At 37.5% G+C, this 26,697-nt stretch overlaps 1 protein-coding gene across 3 annotated transcripts in view; it reads right to left on the bottom strand.

The window, feature by feature from the left end:
- Positions 1-26,697, bottom strand: part of Nav3 (neuron navigator 3) — a 714,280-nt gene that overhangs the window by 479,348 nt on the left and 208,235 nt on the right. For all 3 annotated transcript variants that reach the window (XM_026784582.1, XM_013350349.2, XM_026784583.1), the window contains exon 2: positions 14,618-15,025. In XM_026784582.1, coding sequence (XP_026640383.1) covers positions 14,618-14,689 — 72 coding nt within the window. In that variant the 5' untranslated portion in view covers positions 14,690-15,025. The remainder of the gene's footprint in view (positions 1-14,617; positions 15,026-26,697) is intronic.

The raw sequence follows: 26,697 nt of genomic DNA, 5'->3' as shown, positions 1-26,697 counted from the left end.
GACATTACTGAGGAGCCAACCTTGGGTGAGCTATGCTGCTAACCCTGTGTCTTTAAATACTGTTCTACTGCAGTAGCAAAACACCATAACTGAGGCCATTTATAAGTTAAAGCTCTTAAATTGGGCTTATGGTTGCAGACAGTTGGAATGCATAACCATAAAGGCATGGCAGAGAGTGTGGCAGCAGTCAGATCAGCATGGCATGCACAGGAACAGTACAAGTGAGCTGTAATCTTTAGCCAACAGCGTGACATAGAGAGGTAACCAGAGATGGCATGGGCTTTTGGAATCTCACACTTCCACCCCATCAGAAATCGACCTCCTCCAACAAAGCCACACTTCCTCATCTTTCCCAAGGTGTTCCATCAACTGGGGACAAAACATCCAAATATATGAGCTTACGGGGGCCATTCTCATTTAAACCACACGTTGGCACTATGTGTCCTTATTTTCATAAGAAATCATGCAATTCCTAATGTTATCTGCAATTGTAATATTCTGTAGCTACTACACAAATAAATCATACAATAATTTCCTAATCAAAATGTCCCTAATAAGTATTAATAAATCTTATTTGAGGTACCACCTAAATCCATCCTACTCAAAATCCCCAGAGGGTATCACAGTTTTACCACACTTTTCTGGGTCCTTCTTGATTTTTACCATTGAGCCAGAAATGCTCTGCTATTAATGAACTGGAAATGAAATAATTGAAAGAATACATGTTTCAGGCCAATTCTTCCTGAAACATAAATTTAAGAAGGGATACATTTAATGACTGACTAACATTATACTACTTTTAACTTTAGCAAATTCTCCATCCAGGAGGAGCTTAGAGAACATATGGTTCTGCTGATCTTATCATTTGACTGGAAGAAAATAAGTGCATGAGAAGGATGAATTGTACTACAATATTAAGGGATACCTTCATGAGTTTAAATCATTTGCAAAATGATGGAAAATATTATGTATGAATTCTTCTAGATATTCTATAATTCTTTTTTGACCTCAGTGCTTTTTCCCGGATGCTAATTTGTTGGCTGACCCGATTGTAGTCTTTGAAACAGCATTTAGCCCACCATGAGATCATGGAAAGTGTTTTTAAAAGTCTAGGTATGCATTTCACAATGAAAAGTTAACAAATAATTTGTTATGGATGACTTCCATAACCATGAAATATTCCAATACTCATATGCTTGATGCTGAACTGATTTGTGTATAAGCTTCTGGTTACTCCTTGATAACAAAGCTAATGTAACTAGCTCAAATACCACTTTAGTGACTAATATATCTGATATATAAAGCAAAACATTTAGTTTTCTAAATTTAAACCAGGAGAAAATATTATTTTCCTTGATCTCTAGAAAGGTGCTGTGCTCGCTTTCTAAACTTATGCTCTTTTTTAAAAAATATTTATTTATTTATTATGTATACAATATTCTGTCTGTGTGTATGCCTGCAGGCCAGAAGAGGGCACCAGACCCCATACAGATGGTTGTGAACTACCATGTGGTTGCTGGGAATTGAACTCAGGACCTTTGGAAGAGCAGGCAGTGCTCTTAACCTCTGAGCCATCTCTCCAGCCCCTAAACTTATGCTCTTGATTGTAAGAAAATATACAAAAAGCCCTTCTATGGCTGTTTTTGTCCAGTGGTCTAATGTGGACTTTGGTTTTTATGACATATTTTTTTATTATCTCTTAAAGTTATTCGTGTGTGTGTGTGTGAGTGTGTGTGTGTGTGTGAGTGTGTGTGTGTGTGTGTGTGTGTATAGAAGTCAGAAGACAACTTGCAAGAGTTGGTTCTCTCCTTCTGCCATATGAGTTTAAGTTTCGGACACTGAACTCAAGTTACTAGGCTTGGGCATCAGTACCTTCATGCACAAGTTCTTATCATGGGCCCCTGACTTCTTTTTCTGCATTCCATTATAACTAGTATCTCTGTCCAATAGAACTGTGCAGTGCTGGGAGTGTTCTATGCCCTTGCCACAATGTCTTCATCAGCCTTGGGTTATGGTTCAAGCACATGTCATGAGGCTAGTGAAACTGAAAAGCAATTCTTTATTTAATTTCATTTAATTCAAATTTAAACAGATAAATGAAGGTAGTAAAAGTGACATCACTCAAAAAGAAAAGAAAGGAAAAGAAAACCAGCCAAAAGCAGCAATCAGATACTTTCAAAGCTCTGATTTCCAGGGTCTAAATTCCTACTGGGTACTCTCTAATACTTTGAGAAAAAACAAGCACCACTTTAGTTAATCAACGTTCTATTAGAATTAAGCTCCCCTTGACAAAGACCTATTTTGAATTATGTTGGTAAACAAGTGGATGAAAAGTCCATTATCTTTGAGAAAAACTGAAACAACATTGAGTGCTAATGGACCCCTACTACTTCTGGATATAATAAGAAATCTATAAGCTAGGTGAATATGATTTTAATATGCTCATCCAAGAAAATATTTCCTATATTAAGTACCCAAATCAAAACCTTCCAGGGAAAATTCTTCATACTCTCAGTCAGTCAATCATAAAACCTTACACAATAGAGTTCCTTTGGTATGGAGCATAAAGTTATAGCAGTAAAATGTAATTCTCATTTGGGTTTTGGACACATAGCAGGAGATGAAACCTAGGGCCCGCTGTCTGCTCGGTAAGCACCCTACTAGTCCTGAGCTATATAAGCACAGCAGATTTTGAATATTTGTCATATTTGAGTGGTAAAGAAACCAGAAAGCTTTGATGCCATATGTTTTATAATACTAGTAGGTCTCTGTAGAGATTAGAGTTTTATCCATTTTCAGATTTCTCTTTCCTAGTGAGACATTTCCAAAAACTTAGCTTGGACTCTTTGAAATTGACTTTCTAGGAGATTTTCCTTAAAAGGCCATTACCCCAGAGAAGGGAGTGTGAACAAGAACACTGTGGGAGGAGAAAAGGGAAGGGATACATGACCATGAGGAACAAAGCTGAACAATAAGAACCTGGAAGTAGGCCAAGACAATGTCTCTGATCCAGTTGATGCCTAGAAGGTGGGTATGTATGTGGCATGAATTGCTGGATATGGCAGCTGCAAGTTGCCACAGAAGATCCTAGCTTAGCTCTAGGAAATAGGCTCGTGTTTCAGAGAGTACCCTGCAGGAGACGGGCATCACCAGTGAAGCAGTCCAGAACACCTGCCAACACCATCTGGTTACAGGAAACAATGGCGTGGTCTAATGTGCCTGGATTCAGACTAACTTGAATGTTGCATGAATGAGCTCCCCTCCCATTTGTTCACCTCCATCAACACTACCACTCAAGAAATCAATACTAGACTCTCTGCTCAAAATCCAAGCACTCATAGATGCCCCCAAAATCTCAACAAAATTTGGCAATCTCTCTATCCTCCATGTATTGATGAGTAGAAAAGTCTGTAGACAGTGATCAAACTATGACTTTGATATCTTTATACAGCCAGTATGAACACTGAAAATTAAATTCTTGCACAAATACCTGAATCTGTTAGTATCCAATGTTTCAACGTCCTAGGTAAAGTTTCACTTCTGACTATAAAATATCTTAAATAGATTCATAAGTACATGGCTAATTTGTAAGAAAAAGTATAAAATTTTAAACATGCCCTTCTGCTGTGGGGCGATGGTCTTGTACCCTGCAAAGGTTTGTCAGTTGTACTGGTTTAATAAAATGCTCATTGGCAAGTAGCCAGGCAGGAAGTATACACAGGGCAACCAGAATAAGAGAATTCTGGGAAGAGGAAAGGTCAGTCTGCAGTTATCACCCAGAAGCAGAGGAAACAAGATGAGAATGCCATACTGATAAAGGTATCAAGCCACATGGCTAACACAGACAAGGATTATGGGTTACCCTAAGATATAAGAATTAGTTAATAGGAAAGCCCAAGCTAATAGACCAACCAGTTTATGATTAACGTAGGTCTCTGTGTGTTTCATTGGGACTGAAGGGCTGGGGGGGCTGAGCGGGACAGAAACCTCTGTCAACACCCTTCCTCTTGTTTGTAAATGCTTGAAGACCTTGGAGACTAAAAAATGCAGGAGGTTACATCAACCCTCATGCTTTGAAAGTTCTGCTCATCCTTCATAGGGAGCAATAAGGAACCATAGAATGTATTTACCCCACTCAGGAAGACCTCATAGTGGTGTTTTCCTACTTTCTTAATCTAAGTTTTATTTCTCTAAGAGTGGCCCTGGAGTGAGAATATAGCTTTACATTTTTTTTTTAATCTTTGCTGCTGTCACTTAGATTTGTATTTTAAAATGCACTTAACTAGAAAGATCCCAATTATTATTATTTTCTCTGAGGAAACTATAGCTTAAAGACTCACACAGGCATTTCTTTCCTGGCTTCATTGCAACAGCTATTGAGTTTGTATCACATGCAAGGTGGCTGATCAAATAGAAGAGTAACCAAACCAGGAACTGTCCTTGACTCTAGAGACACAAGCCATCCATGAGTGGCAGCAGCAATGGAAACGGTTGTAAAGAAGACACCAGCATTCTTCCTATCTAACAAAACACAATGACACATGAGTAGGAGGAATACAGGATTGAGAAAGGAAATGGCATGAAGACCTGATAGGTGAACAGTGTGAAACCTGTCCATGCCAAACAAGGAAAAACAAAATACAATGAGGGCTCACAGCAGAGATCCTAAAGGTGGGAAAGAAGCTGCTTTATCCAAAGAACTTAGACATGGCTTTCCAAAAGAGATGGAGAAGAAAGGGGGGGGGGGGCGGGGCAGGAATAAGTTGAGACTGTGCAGGGTTTTTCAGTCTTGTTAAGGAGTGGGCATCATAACTCAGAAGCTCTGAAGGTTTCAGCCAACAGTTTTAGATTGTAGGAAAACGAGTGGATGAGGAGGTGACCCCGGCACATGTTTAGCGTTATAGCTAGTCACATCCCTGATTTGGTTCCTAGTGATGGATATGCGAGAAATTTGTAAGACAGAAAGTGCTAGAATACATTTTTATGTATTGGATTTTCTTATAACTTTCCTCCAAAGCAATGCAGGAATCACTTCATCAGTTCTTAAATACATAAAAATATTTTATGAATAAAAGCACAAAAAGACATTCATTAAGAAGTTTACATTGCTTTAAAAGTGTTACCTTAAATTCTTTCCCAATGTTAATTAGAAAATAGCATGTACATACAAGGTGTTGTTTATCAGCTATTTGCAAACATTGCAATTTGCCAATACTGGCAACTGTTAAAAGACAGAGAGCCTGGCTAAGATAGCACAAGGTAAAACTGTTCCATCTTACCTAACAATGCTATTTAATCAAGCAGCAGCTAAAAGTCTATAGGAGAACATTGAACTTTAATAAAGAATATAAAAGAAAATTAACTACCGGCAGAAAAATGTAAAAAAAAAAAGTAGCAAGTGTCTGTTCGGTTCAGTCTTAAGAAAAATACTAGCATGAGAATTGAATGCGTGTATTTGATAAGTTTGCAACAGCTCTGAGCATCAGTGAAAACATCAGTGTTAGGGAAATATGATGCTTGTAACTGCAGCCCTAGTTAAAGATATTTATGGAAATAGAAAATCTGAGGAGACATAAAAACTGTGTAGGTATTCATTTCATTGTACCTACACATATCAAGCACACTTGTAAATGAGGCCCAGAGGTGAACATACCTCTACTTAAAAAAAAATCTTAAAAAAATAATGTGTCTGAAAAGACTAGCAATCTTATCCCCGTGACAGGCTGAACTCTCATCTATTTCCAGCATCATGAACAAATGTTCAATGTGAACAATGTCCAACAGCACCCCCTGCCTCTCTCTGGGAGAGAAAGGTGGCTCACATCCATGCCTGTTCTCATTAGTCATCTGCACCACATAGAGAGCAGAAAGCTTTGTGGTGTCTGATGATCTAGCAAAAAGTGAGAAACTAAGATTGAGATTGGACCTTTCCTATGTGGACTGAAAGTTTTCTCTGAGTAATTTAACAAACTACAACATAACATATTCCTAGCAACACATTTTTTACAATATTGGGAAAAAATAACTTCCTAATAATAGATGAGCTAAAAGTAGTTGAAGTAAGACAGGGTTTTATTTTGGCTCAGTCCATCAAAGTAAGAAATATGCAGCAGCAAAGGAAGTGGTAATGAATTTATGTGCTCAGTTCACTTTAGACTTTATTCAGTCTGGGCCTCCTACCTTTAAAGTAGGTCTTCCCTCATCATTTAACCGAGACTAGATTTGCTTCACAGCCAAGCTCATAAACTTATATCTTCAGTGATTCTCTCTATGGTGTAGTGGAAAGCCAACATCAACTCTCACAACTGTCTGATCAACATTAAACTGCACAGCCATCAGCCATAGGGTGATAGTTGTAAGTTGCTGTTGATGTCCTGTGTGTTGTCACCTGTCAATTGAACGTTTCAGAGCCAATCATACAGAGCAAGTGCTGATATTATCACCATCCTTGATAAACATCAAGGATGTCTACGAAGGAAACAGGAATGAATAGAAAGGACGAAGAACGTCTTGGAAAGTTTGGATTCGAAATGACTGTGCTATAAAGAAACTGACATGAACCAAATCCATTATGTAAATACCAGAATTGCAGGCATAGAGTACCTTGATTAGTGCTCCCTCAGATGAAACCCAGCACAATAATACAAGTACAAGGAGTTCAGTCACTGGGGATACCAGGAAATCCTAAAAGTAGGAGGAGTCAGGAAAGGATTCAAACCAACAATTTGAGAAAGCAAAATATAAAGAGTAAGCAATCAAATGCACCACAATGCTATCCATTTATCCATGTCTATGTCTATTAAATAAAATATATAATTTCTCTACCAAGGATCTCTCAGCAGTGCTCGCTACGTTGTCCTTCTCAAGCACAGATGAGCATTATACACGAGCTGTTTATTTTTTAAACTCAATTTGATTGAGCAGGTAGAGAGTGGAGCCAGAGACTACACCTTTCAGTTGTCACATGCCAGCGGTACTCCTAGTTCTTACAATGTACAGATCAAAGATGTTTGAAGGTTTCCTACTGCTCTTCTCATTTAGTCTGTGCAAATCAAAGAGAATTCATTACCCGCACCTAAGGGAGGACAGACATGATTTTGAAGAATCACTTTAACGTGTATTTATGTGTATGTGTGCCTGTCTGTGCATGGAGACAAACAAGGAGTCAGATGTGGACCTGGAGTCACGGGTGGTTGTAAGATGACTGTCATTGGTCCTGGGAACTGAGTTATAGTCCTCTGAAAGAGAAGCAAGTGTTCTTAACAGCTGAGTCATCTCTCCATCCCAGGTGGTGTATCTTTAAATCTGTTTTGTTTCTTATAATTCTTATCCAAGTCACAGCATAATCAGAGAATATCATCAGTCTTGGAGGGGATTTTTGGCCACATTCTGAGTAATATATTCCAACCTTTCTGTCCACCCTACCCTGTTGCTCTTCTGCCAGACAGTCTTGCTCTTTAGCAGGCAGTGCACCATCAATGGAAGCAAATCAAATAGGTCATTCTAATTCTAATGTCTCCCCCCTCTTTTCTGCTCACCCTCTTGTTCCTCTTCCTCGCTCTTTTGAATGCCAAATCATGCCTTGACTCTTCTGATTAGTCTCAAACCTTTGACCCTTGCAGATGAGCAATGATCTATTTTACTGGTCCTGATACTCAAATCTTCCAGCGATAATTACAAGCAATCCTGGGTTCTTAAGCACTTGGCTGTCTCCCTGTCAAGCAATCTGGAATAGCACCATCTGGCTAAACTATAGGGTCTCCAGAGAGCTAGAAATATACCATGGAACTACTGGTTTTAGAAGACTATGCAATGTTCAAATGACTATGTATTTTTGGGTGTGTCAAATTGAGAGATTTCAACCCTCTAAAACACAATCTAAAGGAAAAATACGTATAAATCTATAAAATCACATGGCATATGTACAGAATGCTTAGAGAAAACCGGTGTGATGGTTTTTTATTCTGTATTTTGGCATTGATGGTATATACACATTTTACAAGTTTTTATAAAAGAAATTCAAACTCATTCTTAGTTATTAGTTTTTACAATGGTAATGACCATGGACAATTTCAATGTTAGTGTCAAGACAAGAGGAAGGAACTCAAAGAGATATAGGAATGCTAGAGAAATGGCTCATTGTTTTAAGCATATGTTGGTCTAGCAGATCCCCTAGGTTCTGTTCTCCGTACTCACAGGGTGACTCATAACCACCCATGAGATCTAGAGGATTCAACACTCTCTGCTAACCTCCTCCTTGGGCTCCAGGGATACATATGTAGGCAAAACACTTACACATATCAAAATAAACTTTGCAAAATTCAGAAAAATAATATAGGAATTAAAATGGGCTTCATGGGGTTTGGAGAGAAGGGTCAGTGGTTGAGAGTGTCCTTGCAAGGGACCCAATGGAAGTACCTAGCATTCACATCATGTGGCTCACAATCACCTGTAACCCAAACTTCAAGGGAGACACCCACCTCCTGACCTCTGCTGACACCCACACTCATGTGATCATACCCACACAGAGACACACTTGGACACATAAATAATAAACCCACACACCGGCACACACACACACAAAAAAAAATCCAAACACAGACAAACATGATACATTAATAATTGGAAGTAAAATCAGCACTCAGGTGAACATACCCACTCACAGATACACAGATATGCATAAAAAAGTAAGATCAATCTAAAATATACTGAATCTTGTATATTAGTTATTATTTTATTATCACCAAAATTATAATGAAAACCACTTTCTTACCTGTTTGGGTATAATTGTACCTTCAGTGCTCAAAAGATTTCTATGGCTGGGGCAGACTGTGGGGCGTCTGACAGTGAGACCAGGATTTAACCCTACTGTTTGTTCTGGCTTTTTGGACTTCTTTTTTTTTGAGGGCTTACTTTGCTCGACCTAGATATAGGGGAGAGGGCCTTGGTCTTGCAGTGAGTGCTGCTTGCAAATGCTACATTATTTAACCACCTGCCTAAACTTCATTTTAAGTCCAAAATACTACAGGGGCCAACCTTAAAGTGGCAGGCTTTTCCTACAAATTAGCATTTCTGTCCAGCAATTAATATAATAATATCTTACTTTAAAATATTCTCCACATTTCGAACATTCTGTCTTTATAATGCACTATTTTTTAAATAATGGCTGTCTTTTATAAAGGCATTGTATAATAGAGGTTCATCATGAGTTTTCTCACAGCAAGTATTGTTATTTGCCAATAGCATATATAAAATACTTGATTTGGTGAAGTAAAACCTGAGAGAAGATTAATCCTAAACATTTCATAAATTTAAATATCCTCTATGTGTATATAATTTATATGTATGTGTATATAAGTGTATATATGAGCATGTGTGTATATATATATATATATGAGTATGTGTATATGCTTGTATACACATAGTCTTAATCTCATTCTGATTAAAGCAATGAAGCAAAAAATGTCTGCAACAGGTCACCAAGCATGTATTGCAATCCATTGCCATAATTTTAAAATGTGTATAATACTAACATTTTAATACTATCTACTACATCATTGACAGTGATAAATGCTTTCATTGAACACATAAAATATTCATGGAGCCATGAACTTGTGTCCTAGGGTTGTGTGAAATGCAAACTGCTTTAGTTACATTGACAGCAAAATCTATTGAGCTCAGCTTTTCAGATCAAGGTCACAACTAATTATATGCCGGTGACATTTGTATCTATTGGGTTTTCATCATCCTATGGGTTTTGCAGAAACAATCCCATAGAACAATAAAAATTAATGGAAAGCAATCTGCCAACGTTCCCAGCATAAACATGCAAATAAGGTTGAAAAGGGAAAATTTTAAAAATACAGAACCTCATTGTGCACACGTGGGAGATTTGAAATGTCTTGGTAACTTTTCCATCTGGGACATTCTAGAAACTAAAGGTCAAAATTCAGACTGTGGTCTGGTATGAACTGTAAGTTCTACTGATCCTTAGACTTACTCTCTTTAATTCCTAAAAGATCCACTCCTCTGTTTATTGATAATAAAGTGTACTTTAGATAAAACTTGTGTTCATGAGACCTTTTTAAATTTCAGGTATGTTTTCTTCTGTTCAGACACAGGCAGTGCTACTTAAAAGCAACACCCAAACTCACACATCTTTCTAAAACCGCACTTTGGAGGTTATATGCTCTTGAGTAACTGATAATTATTTTTGCATTTGGTTTATATAGTTTAATAGAATTATAACATTTAGGAAGTAAGATTCCAGGAAAAGTGTCCACCAAGAATAAGGATATCAGTACCAATTAAAAATAGCTATTGCTACACAGAAGAGATGTTTATTGTTAGAGAACCAAAACACCTAAGTAAGTGCCGATTTTTATCTTTGTGAGAAGATAGTATATTAATAAACTGCAAAGAACCAGCAGATTCCTGAGATCACAGAAAGGGCTGTAAACACTCTTTTCTCTCATTCACCTAATCACCTCCATAGACGGCTTGCCAATGCACACACTCTCAGAAACGAAGCACCAAAAGCATAAATCCATTTATTGGAGAAATAAAACTAAAACCAGGCAAGGTGTTTGTAGACCAAATGAGAAATTAGCTGTGTAGTAGATGGAATGGGTGCCTTTTACCGCTCTAGTTTATTATATATTATTTTAAATATCTAGTGTATTCTAATTACTGAAAATAAGGTACATAGGTAAAAATATTGGTGATACGTTTACCTCTGCAGGAGGTGACAGCTAGGGTGTGAACATTTTATTTCAATGGTGTGGAACACCAAACCTATGAAATTCATTCTTCTTGAAGGATTGCAAATACTTCAAGTAATTACAGGCATAATTTTATGATCTCTGCTAGAAATTACGTGATGGTAAACCTGAGGTCAGTTCTTTGTCTGCAAAGATTTATGATAATTTATTTCCTTTTCCACTACAATGCAAACTCACAAAAGTGTCATTGACACTACATATTCTAGCTGACACTTAACAAATCTGAATTTAATTTCAAATGCCCCATGTATCTATTTATCTCTCTATCTATCTCTCTATCTATCTCTCTATCTATCTCTCTATCTATCTATCATCTATCTCATATGCTTCTATTGCGTGCCTAGTTATCAATGTATGTAATCTATGTATCATTTATTTATTTATATATTTAAGTATCCATCCGTCTATGTGACCGTCTAACTTATTTGTCTGGCTTGTATACTAACGGGCTCCCTCTGAAATATCTAATCAATGGGGTAGTCAAAGGGTCATTAGAACCCATTTTTCATTCTTCTTCTCACCCATTGAAAATATTCCCTCTCTTCCACTTTCCCCTCAAAAGGATAGAGTAAAATAGCACAAATGTTTGGAACCCTGCAATCCCCAAACACAAAGCTGATATGTCTAGTTTTCCCACAGAATTATGACTCTCTATGATTTTTCTAAACTCTATTAGTATGAGTACATATTTTATGAGCTGAAGAGTCTTTTGTGAGCTGGCCTGGGAATTTACACATGATTACAGACCATTGTTTAAAGTTTCTGCGAAAGCTATGTGGAAAACTCTGTGAGAATTCATTTCATTCTTTGGCTTGCATTCCCTTTATGTTAACAGAAAATGCCTTATATAGGAAATGAATAAATGACTCTCTCATAGGTACTTTTCTTTCCTGTCAATAAATCAGGGAATCTAACAAAGTTAGGCCTTTTTAGTAATAAGGGTTTATTCCCCCCCACACCCTGATCTTTGTCTAACAACAGTAGGTAAATTGTCATCAGCGTTAAAGACATTTTAAAAAGCATAAACAAGTAAAATGATTAATTGACTCCCCTCCTGCAGGGAGCTGAAGATACTTGTAGCTCAGGAGTAGAACACTTGACTAAACTACAGGTGGCCCTGGGTTCAATCCTTCTGAGAACTACCAAATGAAGAAATGAAGTCAATCAAACAAAAAGAAAAAAACTATAGTGCATGCCTTTAGGCTGAAACCACCTGATATAGGATTCCCCTCTGCATGCTGTAAATATATTTTATTATCATTGGTTAATAAATAAGTTGCTTTGGCCTTTGGCAGGGCAGAATAGAACTACACAGGAAAACTAAGCTGAATACTGAAAGAAAGAAGGCGGAGTCAGGGAGACACCATGTAGCTGCTGAAGGAGGTAGATACCCCAGAACCTTAGCAGTAAACCATGAGTCTTGTGGTAAAATACCCAATAATAGGAATGGGTTCATTTAAGATGTAAGAGCTAGTTCATAAGACGTGTACGCCATTGGGACAAGCAGTGTTTTAATTACCACAGTTTCTGTGTGATTATTTCAGTTCTGGGAGGTGGGGAATGTTCAAGCTGTCTCTGCCTACAACTACTCATCTCCTTTGAGCTAGCAGCTTATTGACAATGGAGAAAAGTTCTATGCTTTAATATAAACTGGTTATAATTAACAATATTCTTAGGAATACACTCAGATTCCTTTCTGTATGTTGCAAATATGTTTTATTAACACTGGTTTAAAAAAAATGCTGCTTGAGCCTATTACAGTTCAGAATAGACATTGCAGTAATTTCAAGGAGAGCTTGAGGAGAAAAGAAGGCAGAGTCATAGAGATGCCATGTGGCTGCCAAAGGAGACAGATGCCTGGAAACTTACAGGTAAACCGCAAGCCTTGTGGTAAAATATAAAATAACAGTAGTGGTTTAATTTAAGATGTGAGAGTTAGTTAATAAGAAGCCCAAGATAATAGGCCAAGAAGTATTGTAATTAACATAGTTTCTGTGTGACTATTTCAGGTCTGGGTGGCTGGGAAATGAACAAGCAGCCCCTGCCTACACAGGTGTAGCAATATAAAGTTTACATGCACATGGAAGGGAAAAGTGGTTCTAAGTACCCTGGACTTTACTATCCTTAGTGTTTTCTGAAAGTTACTTTCCTAAAAGTACACCCAATGAATGACTCATAATAGCCATCACCCTCAAGAAAAGAGGTACCCATTGCTGTTTTTTATTTTTCATGGCTAGGGGATGGCTGTGACTGTCCTAGGCACAGTAAACAAAAGAGCAAAAGAAATTAACCAGCAACTGACTCAACATAGCCTCTTTCAAACTGTGTAACACAATGGACTGGAGTTTTTAGGAAAATGCAAAGTGACTGGTAAACAAGCAAGATTTCTAAGATGCATGTAAAATCAACTCATTTTTATTAGTTCTCTCGTACATGACATCCCTACTGCAGTCCCCCCCCCATTCTTCCCAGTCCTGTCCCTTCCATCTCCCCCATATCCACTCCCTCTCTGTTTCCCTTCAGAAAAGAGCAGGCCTCCCACGGATATCAACCAACCATGGCATAACAGTTACCATAAGACAAGGTACAAACCCTCATATCAAGGCTAAATGAGGCAACCCAATAGGAAGAAAGGGGTCCCAAGAGCAAGTGAAAGAGTCAGAGATACCCCTATTCCCATTTCAGAAATCCCACAAGAAGACCATGCTACACAACCATAGCACATATGCCGAGGGCCAAGGTTAGACCCATGCAGGCTCTGTGATTGTTGATTCAGTTGTAAGACCCTATGAGCCCTGTTTAGGTGATTCTATCAGCTGTGTTTTTTTTTTCTTTGACCCCTCAGACTTCTACAATCCTTGCCCTCTCTTCTTCCTCAGGATTCCCCAAAATCAAATGTTTTGTTGTGGGTCTCTGTATCTACGCCCATCAGTTGGTAAAAGCAAATCTTCATCATGTTCCTTTGATCTGTTCATGCTTAAAAACCCCATTTATCTCACATTCTTGTTCACTGGATCCCCACATATGTGTCCTGTGCTAACAGGAGTCAATGGAAACATCCCATAAGGTAATGTATTCATTATTAGCAGAGCCTCCTCTCCCAGTCATTATCATTGACCCTTCTTCTAAGGGACCATTAAGTGGATCTCACAACAGTGCAATACCTGAGCAAGGAAGAGTTCCTTAACAGCTTGAAAATTGGATTTAAATGTGATCCTTCAGGTGTCTAAGCTTCTTACTCCACAGCTTCCAAACTTAATCTTCTAAAACTCTCAACAACACCCTCTTTTGGATATATTTCCATTAGTCGTATTGACATAACACATAAGTAATTAAATATAAGCTGACATTTGTCTCAACTTCCAGCACTATAAAAGTGAGAAGGTCTAGGTTGACATGCCGAAGGATAAGATATGGAATTTTACATGCACCTATGCCTTCTCAGAGCATGAAGGCAAGTGTTCTTCATAGCAAAACTTTAGTTCACTCTACTCCTTCAAAGTTGTTTTACTCTTCATATGTAAGAGCTGATCACATTATGTGAGTGCAACATGTCACTAGTCACTAGCATTGAAGACAGTTCACAGCAATACTTAACAAGCTATTGAAACATGTATGTGTGTGCATGTGTAGAATAATATACATATTCTAGAGAACCAATCCTAGAAATAAAATCTCCAGCTGGCAACAAAGTCCAGATTCGCAGCACCCTATATTTTAAAACAGGTTAATTTTTATGATCTACCATACCACTTTACCTCATCTCATTTTACAATGACAAAAATTTACTTTATACATATAAGCAGATGAAACAAAGGAATTTTTACATCTCTTACCTTCTTCTGGTCTTCCAGCTTGTGACTCACCGGATTCTTCCCATGTCTATTCATTTCTGAAGATAAATCCATCACATTAGGTCCTCGCCCTACAAAATGCAATCTCGTCAAAATGGCAGCAAACTAATCCAAGAGGCAGTGAGTAGAAAAACACTGGCATGCCACATGTCCCATCACACGCTGGCTTCAAACTTCATCTCTTCCAAGAACCAATTAAAAAATCCATGGATCAAATGACAAAAGGAAAGTTTGCAATTTAGTTCCAGCTCCTTCCAAACCAGCATAGCGTTCTGTAATGCTGACTTCTCCTAAGTGAACTATTCATCCAGGAACATCATCTCCAACTGCTACCTCTTCCTCTCTTCAATCTTCTCCATTTCAATACAAAAGTACAGTACTCCTATACACCTGTAAGAAAAGAAAAACCAGTAAATTCCCTGTGCCTTGTATCATAGAGTTAAGGAGATAAATTGTTGTTTGAATTTATTTCAGATAAAGGTAGAGTAAAACATGTACCGTTATTTATTACTAAATAATGTGTAATGACTAAATAAAGTATGAATAACAGTAGTTAAAAGTCTTATTCTTTGCTGTATGATAACTATAACATCAATTAATTAATTAAACCTATACGAAGTATTAATACCAGGGACCTACATCGCACTGAAATAGAAATCAAGAAGAGATATGAATGTGATCTACCAAAGAGTAGTTTTAAAAAAGATTGAAAAACTACCAAGTTCTGTACCATATACTTTTCAAAAGCAATTTTATTTTAACTTCAAAATGAATCAGTAAGATGTTTGTTATCCTTCTGCTTTAAGATGAAGAAAGGAATGCACATTTTTGACAAGTCTTATAATTACTAAAAGAACTAGAATTTGAATTCTGATTGCATTGGCTTTAAAACTTATTCAGTTCTAGATTTATTCTTGCCAATTCATATTTCATACTTTGTACACAAGGATACCATAGAAACATGGTTGACTCTTTGGCACATTACATGCATACCATGTATGTTGATATTTTCCACCACATCCAGAGCTCCCATACACTTTTTAATGCATTTATACAATTCAGCAGTCTCCTAACCCAGCCAAAATAATAAAATCACTGGATAACAGTATCAAAAAACCCTCAGGTTAATTGAAGTATATCTACATACATACTATTATCTATTTTAATGAATTTGATAAATGTGTCCATGGAAACCTAACCATAAGCAAAACAAATACAGAACTTTGCCTGCCCCACCCCCAGCTGCTGTTTTTCACTCAGTCCGCATGCTCCATCTCAACCCTGGACAACAGTTGATCTACTTTAGTCACTTTACACTTACGTTCCCTGATACTTGCATGTTTGGCATGGCTAAACATTGAGTCTTATCTGTGGGCATCTTTTTTTGAACATGATGCTTTGGAGATTAACCCATGCTGTTATAAGTATCGGTAGTTTCATTGCTTTTACTGAGAACAATTTTGATGTAAAAACGCACCATGGTTCATTTAGAATAGCAATCTTAAACATCCACAGTCCTACTAATTTGGAAGCTACCTTCCTAGAGTTTTCCAAACTTGTAAAACAGTGATCTCACTTATGCGCTCTCTCAACCTTTGATCTTACATTTCACCCCACAGCAAGTAATTTTAGAATCACTGCTGCAGCCTAAACTCACTTTAGACAACTGACTAGTTACTGTCTAAATACATTAAACAATAGGAAACCTGCTGTCTAAGAAGATAGTTCTTTATAAATGGAGGCAGTTAATAGTCTTTCTTTAATTTTAATTTTTATGTGCATGGATGTTTTGTCTACAGGTGTATATCTGCACCATTTGTGTGCCTGGTGCCACAGAGGGCAGAAGAGGGCAATGGATGGTTGTGTGCTGTCATATGGGTGCTGGGAATCAAAACCAGGTCCTTTGGTAGAGCAGGCTTTGGATCAACGTTCCCAACTTTGAGACTAAGTCTACCTTCCCATCTATCTGTTCATTTGCCATTGCTGACAATCTTTCTCAAAGAAATAATCTTTTTGTACACTGTAAATATGTGTCACTCAGATTGGTTTAATAAAAAGCTGAATGGCCAATAGATAGGCAGGATATTCAAGGCAGAGAGAATACTGGGAAGAAGAAGAAGCCAGCCAGATATGGAATGAGTCAGACACACAAAATGGGATAGAGGTAAAAGCCAAATGGCAGAGCATAGATTAACAAAAATATGGGTGAATTTAAATTATAAGAGCTAGCTAGAAACAAGCTTAGGTCATTGGCCCAGTATTCATAACAAGTCTCAGTGTCATAATTTGGGAGCTATCAGGCAAGACAGAAAAATCAGAAGGAAGATTTTGAAATCAACTAACTGTTCTGTGCAAATCCCCATGCATTTTTCTCTCTCTAAATCTTTCTAGTGACCTTCGCTCATTCTTTATTTCTTCTGCTCTGCCATGGATGTATTTTACATTATACAGTATATGGTTCTGGTATAAAAAAAAAATACGGGCAAGGGCTTAGACATAAGCAAGAACATTGCCAATTTGAAGATCTGAAAGAAATCTAAGGAGGAACCACTGATAATTTGGGCTGCTCCATTGCCTGACTAAGAACCAAGACTCAGGAAAGCAGATCCACCTTTAGTCATGCTAAATAAGTACGAGGAGAAGCTGGAGAGATGGGTTAACAGGTAAGAGCACTTGCTCTACCAGCATCCTTGTTGGGTAGCTCACAGTCACCTGTAGCTCTAGCACTTGGGTATTTAATACCTCCGTCTGTGAGCATCTTTACGTGTGATATAAGGATTCAGAGACATCCTCACTAAATAAGATATGGTGCTCTTCCTTACCAGAATTCCCACTTCCTACTGCAGTGGCTAACAGAGCTTTGCAAGCCTGCTCATTGGTCTGAAATATTAAAATCACTTTTCTTGTCTTCTGTGTTTTCTCTAAGCATACTTCTTATAACACTCTTGGACTCACTGTTTCTCTAAAATTCTTCTTTCTACCATGTGGCCACTTGTCAGTCATGGCTGACCTCCATGTCCACCTAACTCATAGGGCATGACTTTCTTTCTTATTCTTCTCCATCTCGCTCCTCTGGGAAGCTGCTGAGACTTGGTTTGCTTGCTTTGGGGTTTTCTTTTAAACCTTAATAAAACCATCACTGAATTTCAAAAAAGAGGGGGTCAGAAATATGGAAAAATTGGGTAGGAAGATCCAAACCTATCACCAAGATCCATTATGAATATCATTAAAACAATTTAAGGAATAGACAATGGCTATCTTGGCCTGGCTTATGATTTGACTGGAGGGAGTGAAAAGTGAGTGTTGTATAATTTGAAGGCTGCTGCGGATGGAACTGGTAATTAAACTAATCTTGGGCTCATTGTTTGATGGCTCCTGAAGACATAAATGGCATAATTACCAGAGGGAACAAACTCAAGAAGCACTTGGGGGAAACAAGTTTTAAAAAACTAGTTACAAACTATAAGTATTGCCAGAAATTTTCAAACAAATGTCATGATTGAAAAAAAATCATAAAATACACATGAGCAAATGGAATCCTTCAATGTAAAAAATATGAATAATATGTGATGTCTAAGTTTGTATTATCCCTGAAATGAAAAATTGGCTGGAGGTTTTAAATGAATCAGTGTAATTTACCACATTAATGAAATAAAGAAAAATGATATGCTCATCTCTAATGGAGTAGAATTGTAAAATGATAAATTAAATACTGACTCATGAGCAAAGAAGATTTCTGAGCAAATGTAGAACAGAGGGAGGTCTTTTTGTAATCTTTATCTAGAATAGCATTTTCACAAACACAAACATCGCACACACTGCTTAAGTATTTTTAAAACTGCTCATCTAATTAAGAATAATACACATCTACCTCCTAACAAATATTTTCTTCAACATTAAACTTAAAGTCCTAGTTAGGCAGCAAGACAAGGAAATATGAGAGTAAGAAAAAGGAGAGTAGGGAATGTAGGAAGGCAGGCACGCAGCTGAAAGGAATAAATCAAATTTATTTGCAAATGTTTTAATATCTACATATAAGTATGTTAACAAACCCAAAGATTAATCACTAGGATTAATGAATGTGCTTAGAATGTTTCCTGGATAAAAAGCCACCTTATACAAATCCCTTCTGTTTCCTTCCAATATCAGCAAACCTTAAGAAAATGAAACTTTAAAAGGACAACATTTACAGTAACATGAAAAATACCAAATGCTCTGGAAAAGGTCTCACAAAATAGTAAGACCTCTTTGATGAAACAATCGAACAATGACAACCACAGTAGACATGTTAAAGAGAATGGGGGAAACCCACAAGGCCTCAAGACTAGAGAAAAAAACCACAAGCACCTAAGGGATGCTAAGAACAATCAGGTGGCAAGGGGCAACAGTGTCAAGGAAGGGAATGTCGGGAGTGACAGCTGGAATTGATGGGCATTGCAGTCATGTTGTGGGAACTTAGAGAGGTAGAGATTTCCTAAAATACATGAAGGAAATCCTAATAAAGTCTCCTTATAGTGGGAAAGCTGAGTCCCAACTGGCCATCTCTTGTCACTATACAAAGCTTCCGGTACCAGGATTGAGTTACATACAATTGAGTTGTTGGCCAAAGTGGTCCCATGAAAATCCCCAAACAACCTAGGCTGTTACCAAGACCACAGGCTGCACTCTGCAAATTGACAGCAGGGCCCCATTGCCCAGGACAACAACCGGTAACTTACTGAATACGGAGAAGTCTAACTGGTACCTATATAGAACATTCCCCTACATTCTAGTGTCTTTAGTATGGTAAGGTACTTTGCAGGCTAACACAAGATAAATGTATACACCAACCCAACAACAAAAGTCTTTCAACTACAATCTGTCCTGCCTACAAAATAAATATGCTAGGGCAGTGGTAACAAAGCTTGCAGGAGTAGCTAACCAATGTCTAATTGACTTAAGGCCCACTCCACAGGATAGAAACCATACCTGATAGTGCTTGGTATCAGAAAAGAACCAAGAGACTAACTAGGTCGTCCAGAAAGCAGGGGAAAAGCCAAATATGATTAATCTTAAAAAATTAAAAGTAACAATAAAATGATTCCTAATGACTTTCTGCTACATACATATATCAGTGCCTTACTCAGTTATCATCAGAAAAGCTTCCTCCTGCAGCAAATGAGAACAAATACAGAGATCCATAACTGGACATTACTCAGAGAGTGAGACCTTGGAACACACAGTTAGCTCTAAACAGGATGTCGCCCTGTCCTCTCAGCTCGGTGAACCCCACAGAAGAGGAGACAGAAAGAGTTTAGGAGTCAAAGAGGATTGAGGGCATCAGGAGAACAAGTCCCTCGAAATCAACTTATCAAAACTCATTTGAACTCACAGAGCTAGAACAAGACCAAGAGGAGTCTGCACCAGGTCTCTTGGATATATATATATAATAGCTTTTAGTTGAGTATTTTTATGGAAATCCTGAGTGGGTCTCTGATTCTTGTGCCTTTTCTTGGTAACCCTTTTCCTTTGCCTTGTCCAACTTTGAAGACATTGTTTCTGTTTTATCTTATATTTTACTTTGTGACACTTGGTTGTTATCTCTTAGAAGTGTGTTCTTTTCTAATGAAACACAGAAAAGGAGTGGATCTGCATTGAAGAGGATGTAGAGAGGAATTGTGGGAGTAGAGAGAGGGAAGACTGTAATCAGGATATATTGTATAAGAAAAGGATCTATGTTTAATAAAAGTGGAAAAATTAAAAGAAAAAAATGAGTATATGTCAATACAAACTTGAACAATGAGCATATCAAAAAAACACGCTAAGGAAAATCATTTGAAATCGAACTTCTCACTAGCCAAATTAAATTAAAGGAATGACAAACCATTGACAAAGATGTGAGATAAAAAGAACCATGTACTGAAAGAATAATGTCAAAAAATTTAAGATGTTTACTGAGTTTAAAAATCCATATAATTCATGATACATCAATAGTAATTCTAAATGATAACACTTAAGATAGGTGTACATGTGTAAGACAAATACAAAAGCTTTGTCTTTAAATAACATTTTTAAAAAGCCAATAACAAAACAGTCCATCAAAGTAAGAATAGATGAATGTTAGCTTGACTACATATAGAACTGATAACTATAAAAATGATAAAAAACAAACAAACTATAGATGAATTTAACAATGTATAAATCACACAGGCACTGATTTTTCCAGACCAAATAAATGCATACTGAATGATTCATTTCTATAAAGCTGAAAGGCTTGTGAAAGAGTCAGGATAGTGGCTACCTGTGAAGATCCAAGAAAAATAATGGTTGTAGCATAATGGTTATAACATAATGGTTATAGCATATACAAACTGTTCCTGGTTGGGTTTGAGACTTGCTCCACAGAAGGGAATTCATATGTCATATTATAAACCTACTCAAGAGCCCATTGTCTCTGGGATTGAATCTACCATTGTTATTTAGCTGAGCAGGTATGTTGTCAAATTGTCTGCTAGGTATTTCTGTTTATAGCCATAGACTAGGGATGCTCCCACCATGGTCCATGAAACTTCTCTTTGCAGGGAATACCACTCAAATAAAGATGTGCATAACTGCTCAAACTTCTGAGAATAAGAGATTGAGTACTCAAACCTTTACCACCTTCTTCTCAAGTTTCTGACAGCATTATGGAAGAAGAGATAAAAATATTGTGAGACCTGAAGGCTAAGGAGGGGTGCTGTGGAATGCTTTCGTCTGGATATGATGTAACTGTTGTACTCATGAACTCAGAGCAGATGTGACCTATCCAATTAAGCCAGCCAAAATTTCAACATGTATAAGGTATGAACTCAGAAAGGTCTGCTCCCAAATGAGGAGCAATTGCTGTTTGTGAATGCTGAGGGAGCGAGAATTATTCTTCTTTGAAGGTGTGGCCACTAATACGTTTCACATGCTCCCGCGGATGGCCTCACACCCATGTAAATACAGACATCTTTAATTATAGAAGGTCATGAATTTGGGAATGGGAAATTGAGGGAGGTCTTCTGGGAGTTATAGGAAGAAATCCAGCATTGTTATTATTGTATTTAATTATATGCGTGTGAAATTCTTAAAAAATTAAGTCTTAAGATTAAAATATCCCATAAAAAAAGACATTAAAATTTCAACTCTAGTTAAATGAGTGATAAAACGTACTACAGCCATGCATGCATCAAAATCAGAATACAAAAAAGTCAAAAATTGAAACTATATACATGTGTAAATAAACGTGCAGGAATGTGTGTTTTCAATGTTTACAGGTCAAAGTCAGAATTCTTACAAAAACAAAGATGATGCAGAAAAACAAACAAAATGAATAATAATGGAATTTAATTTATTCAAGGAGAAAAATGGATAACAAACATACACATTAAAAACTTAAGTGGGGAAAAAAAAAGCGGCTGGGCAGTGGTGGCACACACCTTTAATCCCGGCACTCAAGAGGCAGAGGCAGGCAGATCTTTGTGGATTCGAGACCAGCCTGGTCTACAAGAGCTAGTTCCAGGACAGGATCCAAAGCTACACAGAGAAATAGAGAAACCCTGTCTCAAAAACGAACAAACAAACCTGTTAAGTGGTAATGAGAGCACTGGTGTGTTTAGTGTGTTTCTGGAACATTAACATTTACCTAGCAGAAAGTTACAAAAAAGTTGAAACTTTGCAAACAGCAAATGTTGGAAAAGACAGAAATAAATAGCACCCTCCTAAGCTGTGGATTACTGTAGAACCGGCTGAAGTAAACTGATAGGTTGTTTGGCAAAATTTAATAAAGAGGAGCATTTGCCGAAGTTCTAACATGCTCTATGAATTCCCATGAAGAAGTATGCATGCTAGAGGCATGCCTAAGATTAGTCATTGTTCCTCCCTTGGCACTAGTAAAATATTAAAAATATTCATAATTTGCATCATCAAAAATTTAAAATTAGTAAATTGTGGCATGTGTCTGCATGTCATACAGCATTAAAATGAATGAAAACATCTTTATACTTCACTACTACATGTAGAACACTAACTACAACTTAGCAATACCTATTAATATGGTTTAAAAAATCCCACAAATTTCTAAAATTTTATAGAACTTAAATCAGGATAGGAGGGTTCGGGGGTTGCTGTGGGTCAATGGTCTTGGATTATTTTAATAAAACGATGATTGGCCAGTAGCTGGGCAGGAAGTATAGGTGGGATGACCACACGGGAAACTGAGGCAGGGTGAGCAAAATAGGAGAATTCTGGAAAGAAAAAAGTCTGCAGTCTGCAGTTGTCACCCAGACAGAGAAAGCAAGATGTGAATACTTCGCTGATAAAAGGTACCAAGTCACGTGGCTAACACAGACAAGAATAATGGTATGATGTAAGAGTTAGTTAATAAGAAAGCCTGAGCTAATAGGCCAAACAGTTTATGATTAATGTAGATGTCTTTGCTTCCTTGGACAGAACGACTATGGGACCTGGTGGGAGAGAAACCTCTGTTAACAGGGGTAAAGGAAAATGATGCCTCATGACAAGGCTAGCTATTACATACACGGAATTATATATTATTTTATTTGGTTTAAGGAGAGATCACAATAAAAAGTATTTTAGGGATGGGCTGTAAGTTCAATGACAACACATGCTTGCAATCTCCATGATAAGAAGCTAGACAGGCAGATCCTAGAGGTCCCCCCACCCATACTACTGTCCTCAGTAAGAGCTTGACACCAATGAGATACTCTTTAAAAAGGTGAAGAGCCCCTGACAAGGTCTATGTGAAGTGGTGCTCTGACATTCACATGTGACAAACATGCATGTGACACCCTCCATACACAAGTAGCCACAGGAATATGCACCTATATCCATATGCATACATATGTGTATGCGTATACACATGCATGCACACACACACACAGAAAAGACAAAGAATGTGAAAGGAATGTTGAAAGACAAGCCGATCTGTACGAGCATACATATCATTCAGAAATAAATGGAGGGACTCTATACAACCATCCCATTCATTGGTGAATATGACTGCTATTTACTGGTGTCAGTGGTGACAAACGTCCTTTAGTACCTTGGCATGACACAGCTAAAGAAAAAACAATTCCCATGGATCGCTGTTGACAGATAAAGGTAGGCAATCAGCCTGCGAGACCACAATCATGATCCCTTGTCATGATCTTTGGAATCTTTCTTTAAGACAATTTCTCCACAGCCTGTTATGCCTCGGGGATTATACAAGAATGAAAGTACCATGTTCTCCCCCTATTCACTGTTTCAAAGGTGAACTTCTTGTTCAGCCCGTTAGCCAATAAGTTTGGATTCATCAAATGAGCTCCAGGAAATCTGTACACTCATTCTACTGCTCATAAATAAACCTGCCTTGGTGTGATCCTCAAAAACGTCCCCTTTACAGAAATGACTTGCTTTTGTGGCACCAAAGGTAACTTAGCAACCAGAGAGTCAACAGTAACCCAGCACAATTTTGTGGGTTAGCTGTTAGAGAGCAGCAACCCAGTTACGTAAGACAAAAACAAGCCGTCCTCTTGTGTACCCAATATTCAAAAATATATCAAAAAACGCTGCCTTGCATTATGCCTCCCAGCTCAGGGTTCACATAACATCCTGTCTTTTCCTCTTGTGATGCATGGGAGAAATAAAAACAGCAGGAGAAACATTATGTTCCTTGCAACGTGGCTGCACAGCTTCATTTCTGTAGCTTGGAAATGGAGGGTTCTTTGCCTTTATAAGATAAATTGGCTCTGCAGCCCACATTTAAAACAGCATACACTTGTCTTCAGCAGGAAGTTTGGACTTGATTAGTTCAAGATAAAAGGAAGCAAGGAAGGCTGAGCATCATTCTGGGCCAATAATTGCGTGTGTAATGGAGATGGAACAGTATAAAACATTCATATTCTTAGGTACTAATGATAAGTAGGGAGAAGCTTGTATCTTTCAACTAAGTTTGTTTATTGCCTGAAAACTCAATGTAGTAATTCAAGGCCAACTGACAGGAAATTACAGTTTCCTGGCTGACATCAATTCCATCTTCAGTAATCGTTCTAAAATGGAGTTTCTGAGCTCTCAAGAGAGGGAAAAGCACACACGCTATTTCCCAGTACCTTGGGTCACAATGCAGATGCTATAGCAAACATTATGTGGATAAAATTATGATGTATCTTTACAAGCATGCAGTGCCGTATTATGTCATTTTAATCAAACCTTTTATTTGATCAAGTTCTTATATTTAATCTGTACATAGTCTGAGTTACTTAGGGAGTACAGGCTGCCATAAGGAGATTTGAAATGCATGGCTGTTTCTTGTTGCAATGGCAAACCAACAATCATTTTATCTACATAATTATAAAAGCAAATATACTACGAACTGGCTATCTAAGAAGATTTAAAGTTTAAGTTAAAATACATATCTTGTCTCGTTGCTTGAATTTCTTTTACCTGGCATCTATTTCATTTTACATCCATTCTTATGCCCACACTAAAGATTCTATTAATAGTTATTCAAATTATCCTAAGAATAGACTGCCAATTGACACTGAAATCCACTCTATAATAATTAAGAACATTCTAGCTGTGTTCATCACAATGAGAGACTTTGTTTCCTGGCTTCCTTTGCCCCTTAGTAAGGCTCTAGATACTAGGATGCAAATATACAGGACACACGTCATTTTCAGATATTAACATTTCAAAAAGAAATTGCTCCAGCCTTCTTTCTTTCCTCCTTCTCACTGGCTGGAAAGAAGCATCAAACTGGTAAGGCAATTTTGAACATCAAAGTAGGGGAAAACCATAAAGAATCACATAATAGTAAAATAAAGGGTCCTGGGATTCTTAAATAGAGCCTTTCCCCTATTCTGAGATGTAGAGCCACGTTTAACTTGTTATGATGCTAAGAAACAAAATTTACTGTATTTTAGTATCTTTCCCTTTACTCTAAACACTATGAAAATATTGACGTGTTAGATTGTGAGAAACTGGACCATTACCAGAAAAACTGTTCTCTCTGCTCCCTGTTCCAATGGTGTGAGGCTTGATTGGCCTAATAATAGAACAGAGAAGATGGAAGCAAATCACTTTAAATTGCTTGCCCGCCATCTCTAGTAATACTATAAAAAGAGAGCAGCTATGGCTTACTGAGAAAGAAGCGGGGTTAGAGAGATGTCTCAGCAGGCAAAGGTGCTGGGTGCTAAGGGTCATGCCTTGACTTCGGTCTCAAAGACCTACATTGGTAGAAGAAAAAAATTGGACTCCCAAAGTCCTCCTCTGTATACACTACATTGATTTAATTGTTTAAATGTAAAAGGAGGAGGAACTATATAGTGAAGATAGCCCTAAATCTAAACCATGGGATAACAGTATGATGAGCTAAATTCAGTCGACCCGTGGAAAGGAAAGATGCTTATGGTTATAAGCAATTGAACTTGGCAGCCAGAGAAGATGATAACAGTGGAAGATTAGGTAATATTATTGAAGCGATATTAACAAATCCCCAAAAAGAAGAAGTTATGGCCACATATTGAATGAATTTGGACTTCATGAATTCAGAATTGTGAGTTCTGAATATGTTTATGTGTAAGTGCTCATGATTTCAATTCAGTTTCTTGATTATAAAAGTATGTCTATAATATAGGATAAAATATATAGTTTCTAAAGGTTATTACATTAAAAATCCTAGCATTTATGAATATCTTGATAATTCCTGCCACTTCCTGAGTGAAGACCTTCGTGCACATCTATGGAAATAACACTATAGGAGTTTCAGCGTGTATGAGAACCAGACTGGAGTCCATCAAGTCATTCACTGGTTAGTATGTGAATGTATGTGACATCTCTTTTGCAGAAAAGGTTATGTTTTCATATGCATACATTACTCTTTTTTTGAGACAGCATTTCACTGTGTAGCACTGGCTGTCCAGGAACTCACTCTGAAGACCAAGCTGGTTCTCAACTCTTAGAGACCTGTTTGCTTCTGCCTCCTGAGTGCTGGGATTGAAGTTGTGCACCACCACCGCCCAGCTGTCATTAGTTTATTTTTTTTAATTGTGGATATTACA

The sequence above is a fragment of the Microtus ochrogaster genome, chromosome 24, assembly GCF_000317375.1.
Source record: "Microtus ochrogaster isolate Prairie Vole_2 chromosome 24, MicOch1.0, whole genome shotgun sequence".
Classification (NCBI taxonomy): Eukaryota; Metazoa; Chordata; class Mammalia; order Rodentia; family Cricetidae; genus Microtus; species Microtus ochrogaster.
This window is presented reverse-complemented; position numbering and strand designations above follow the sequence as displayed.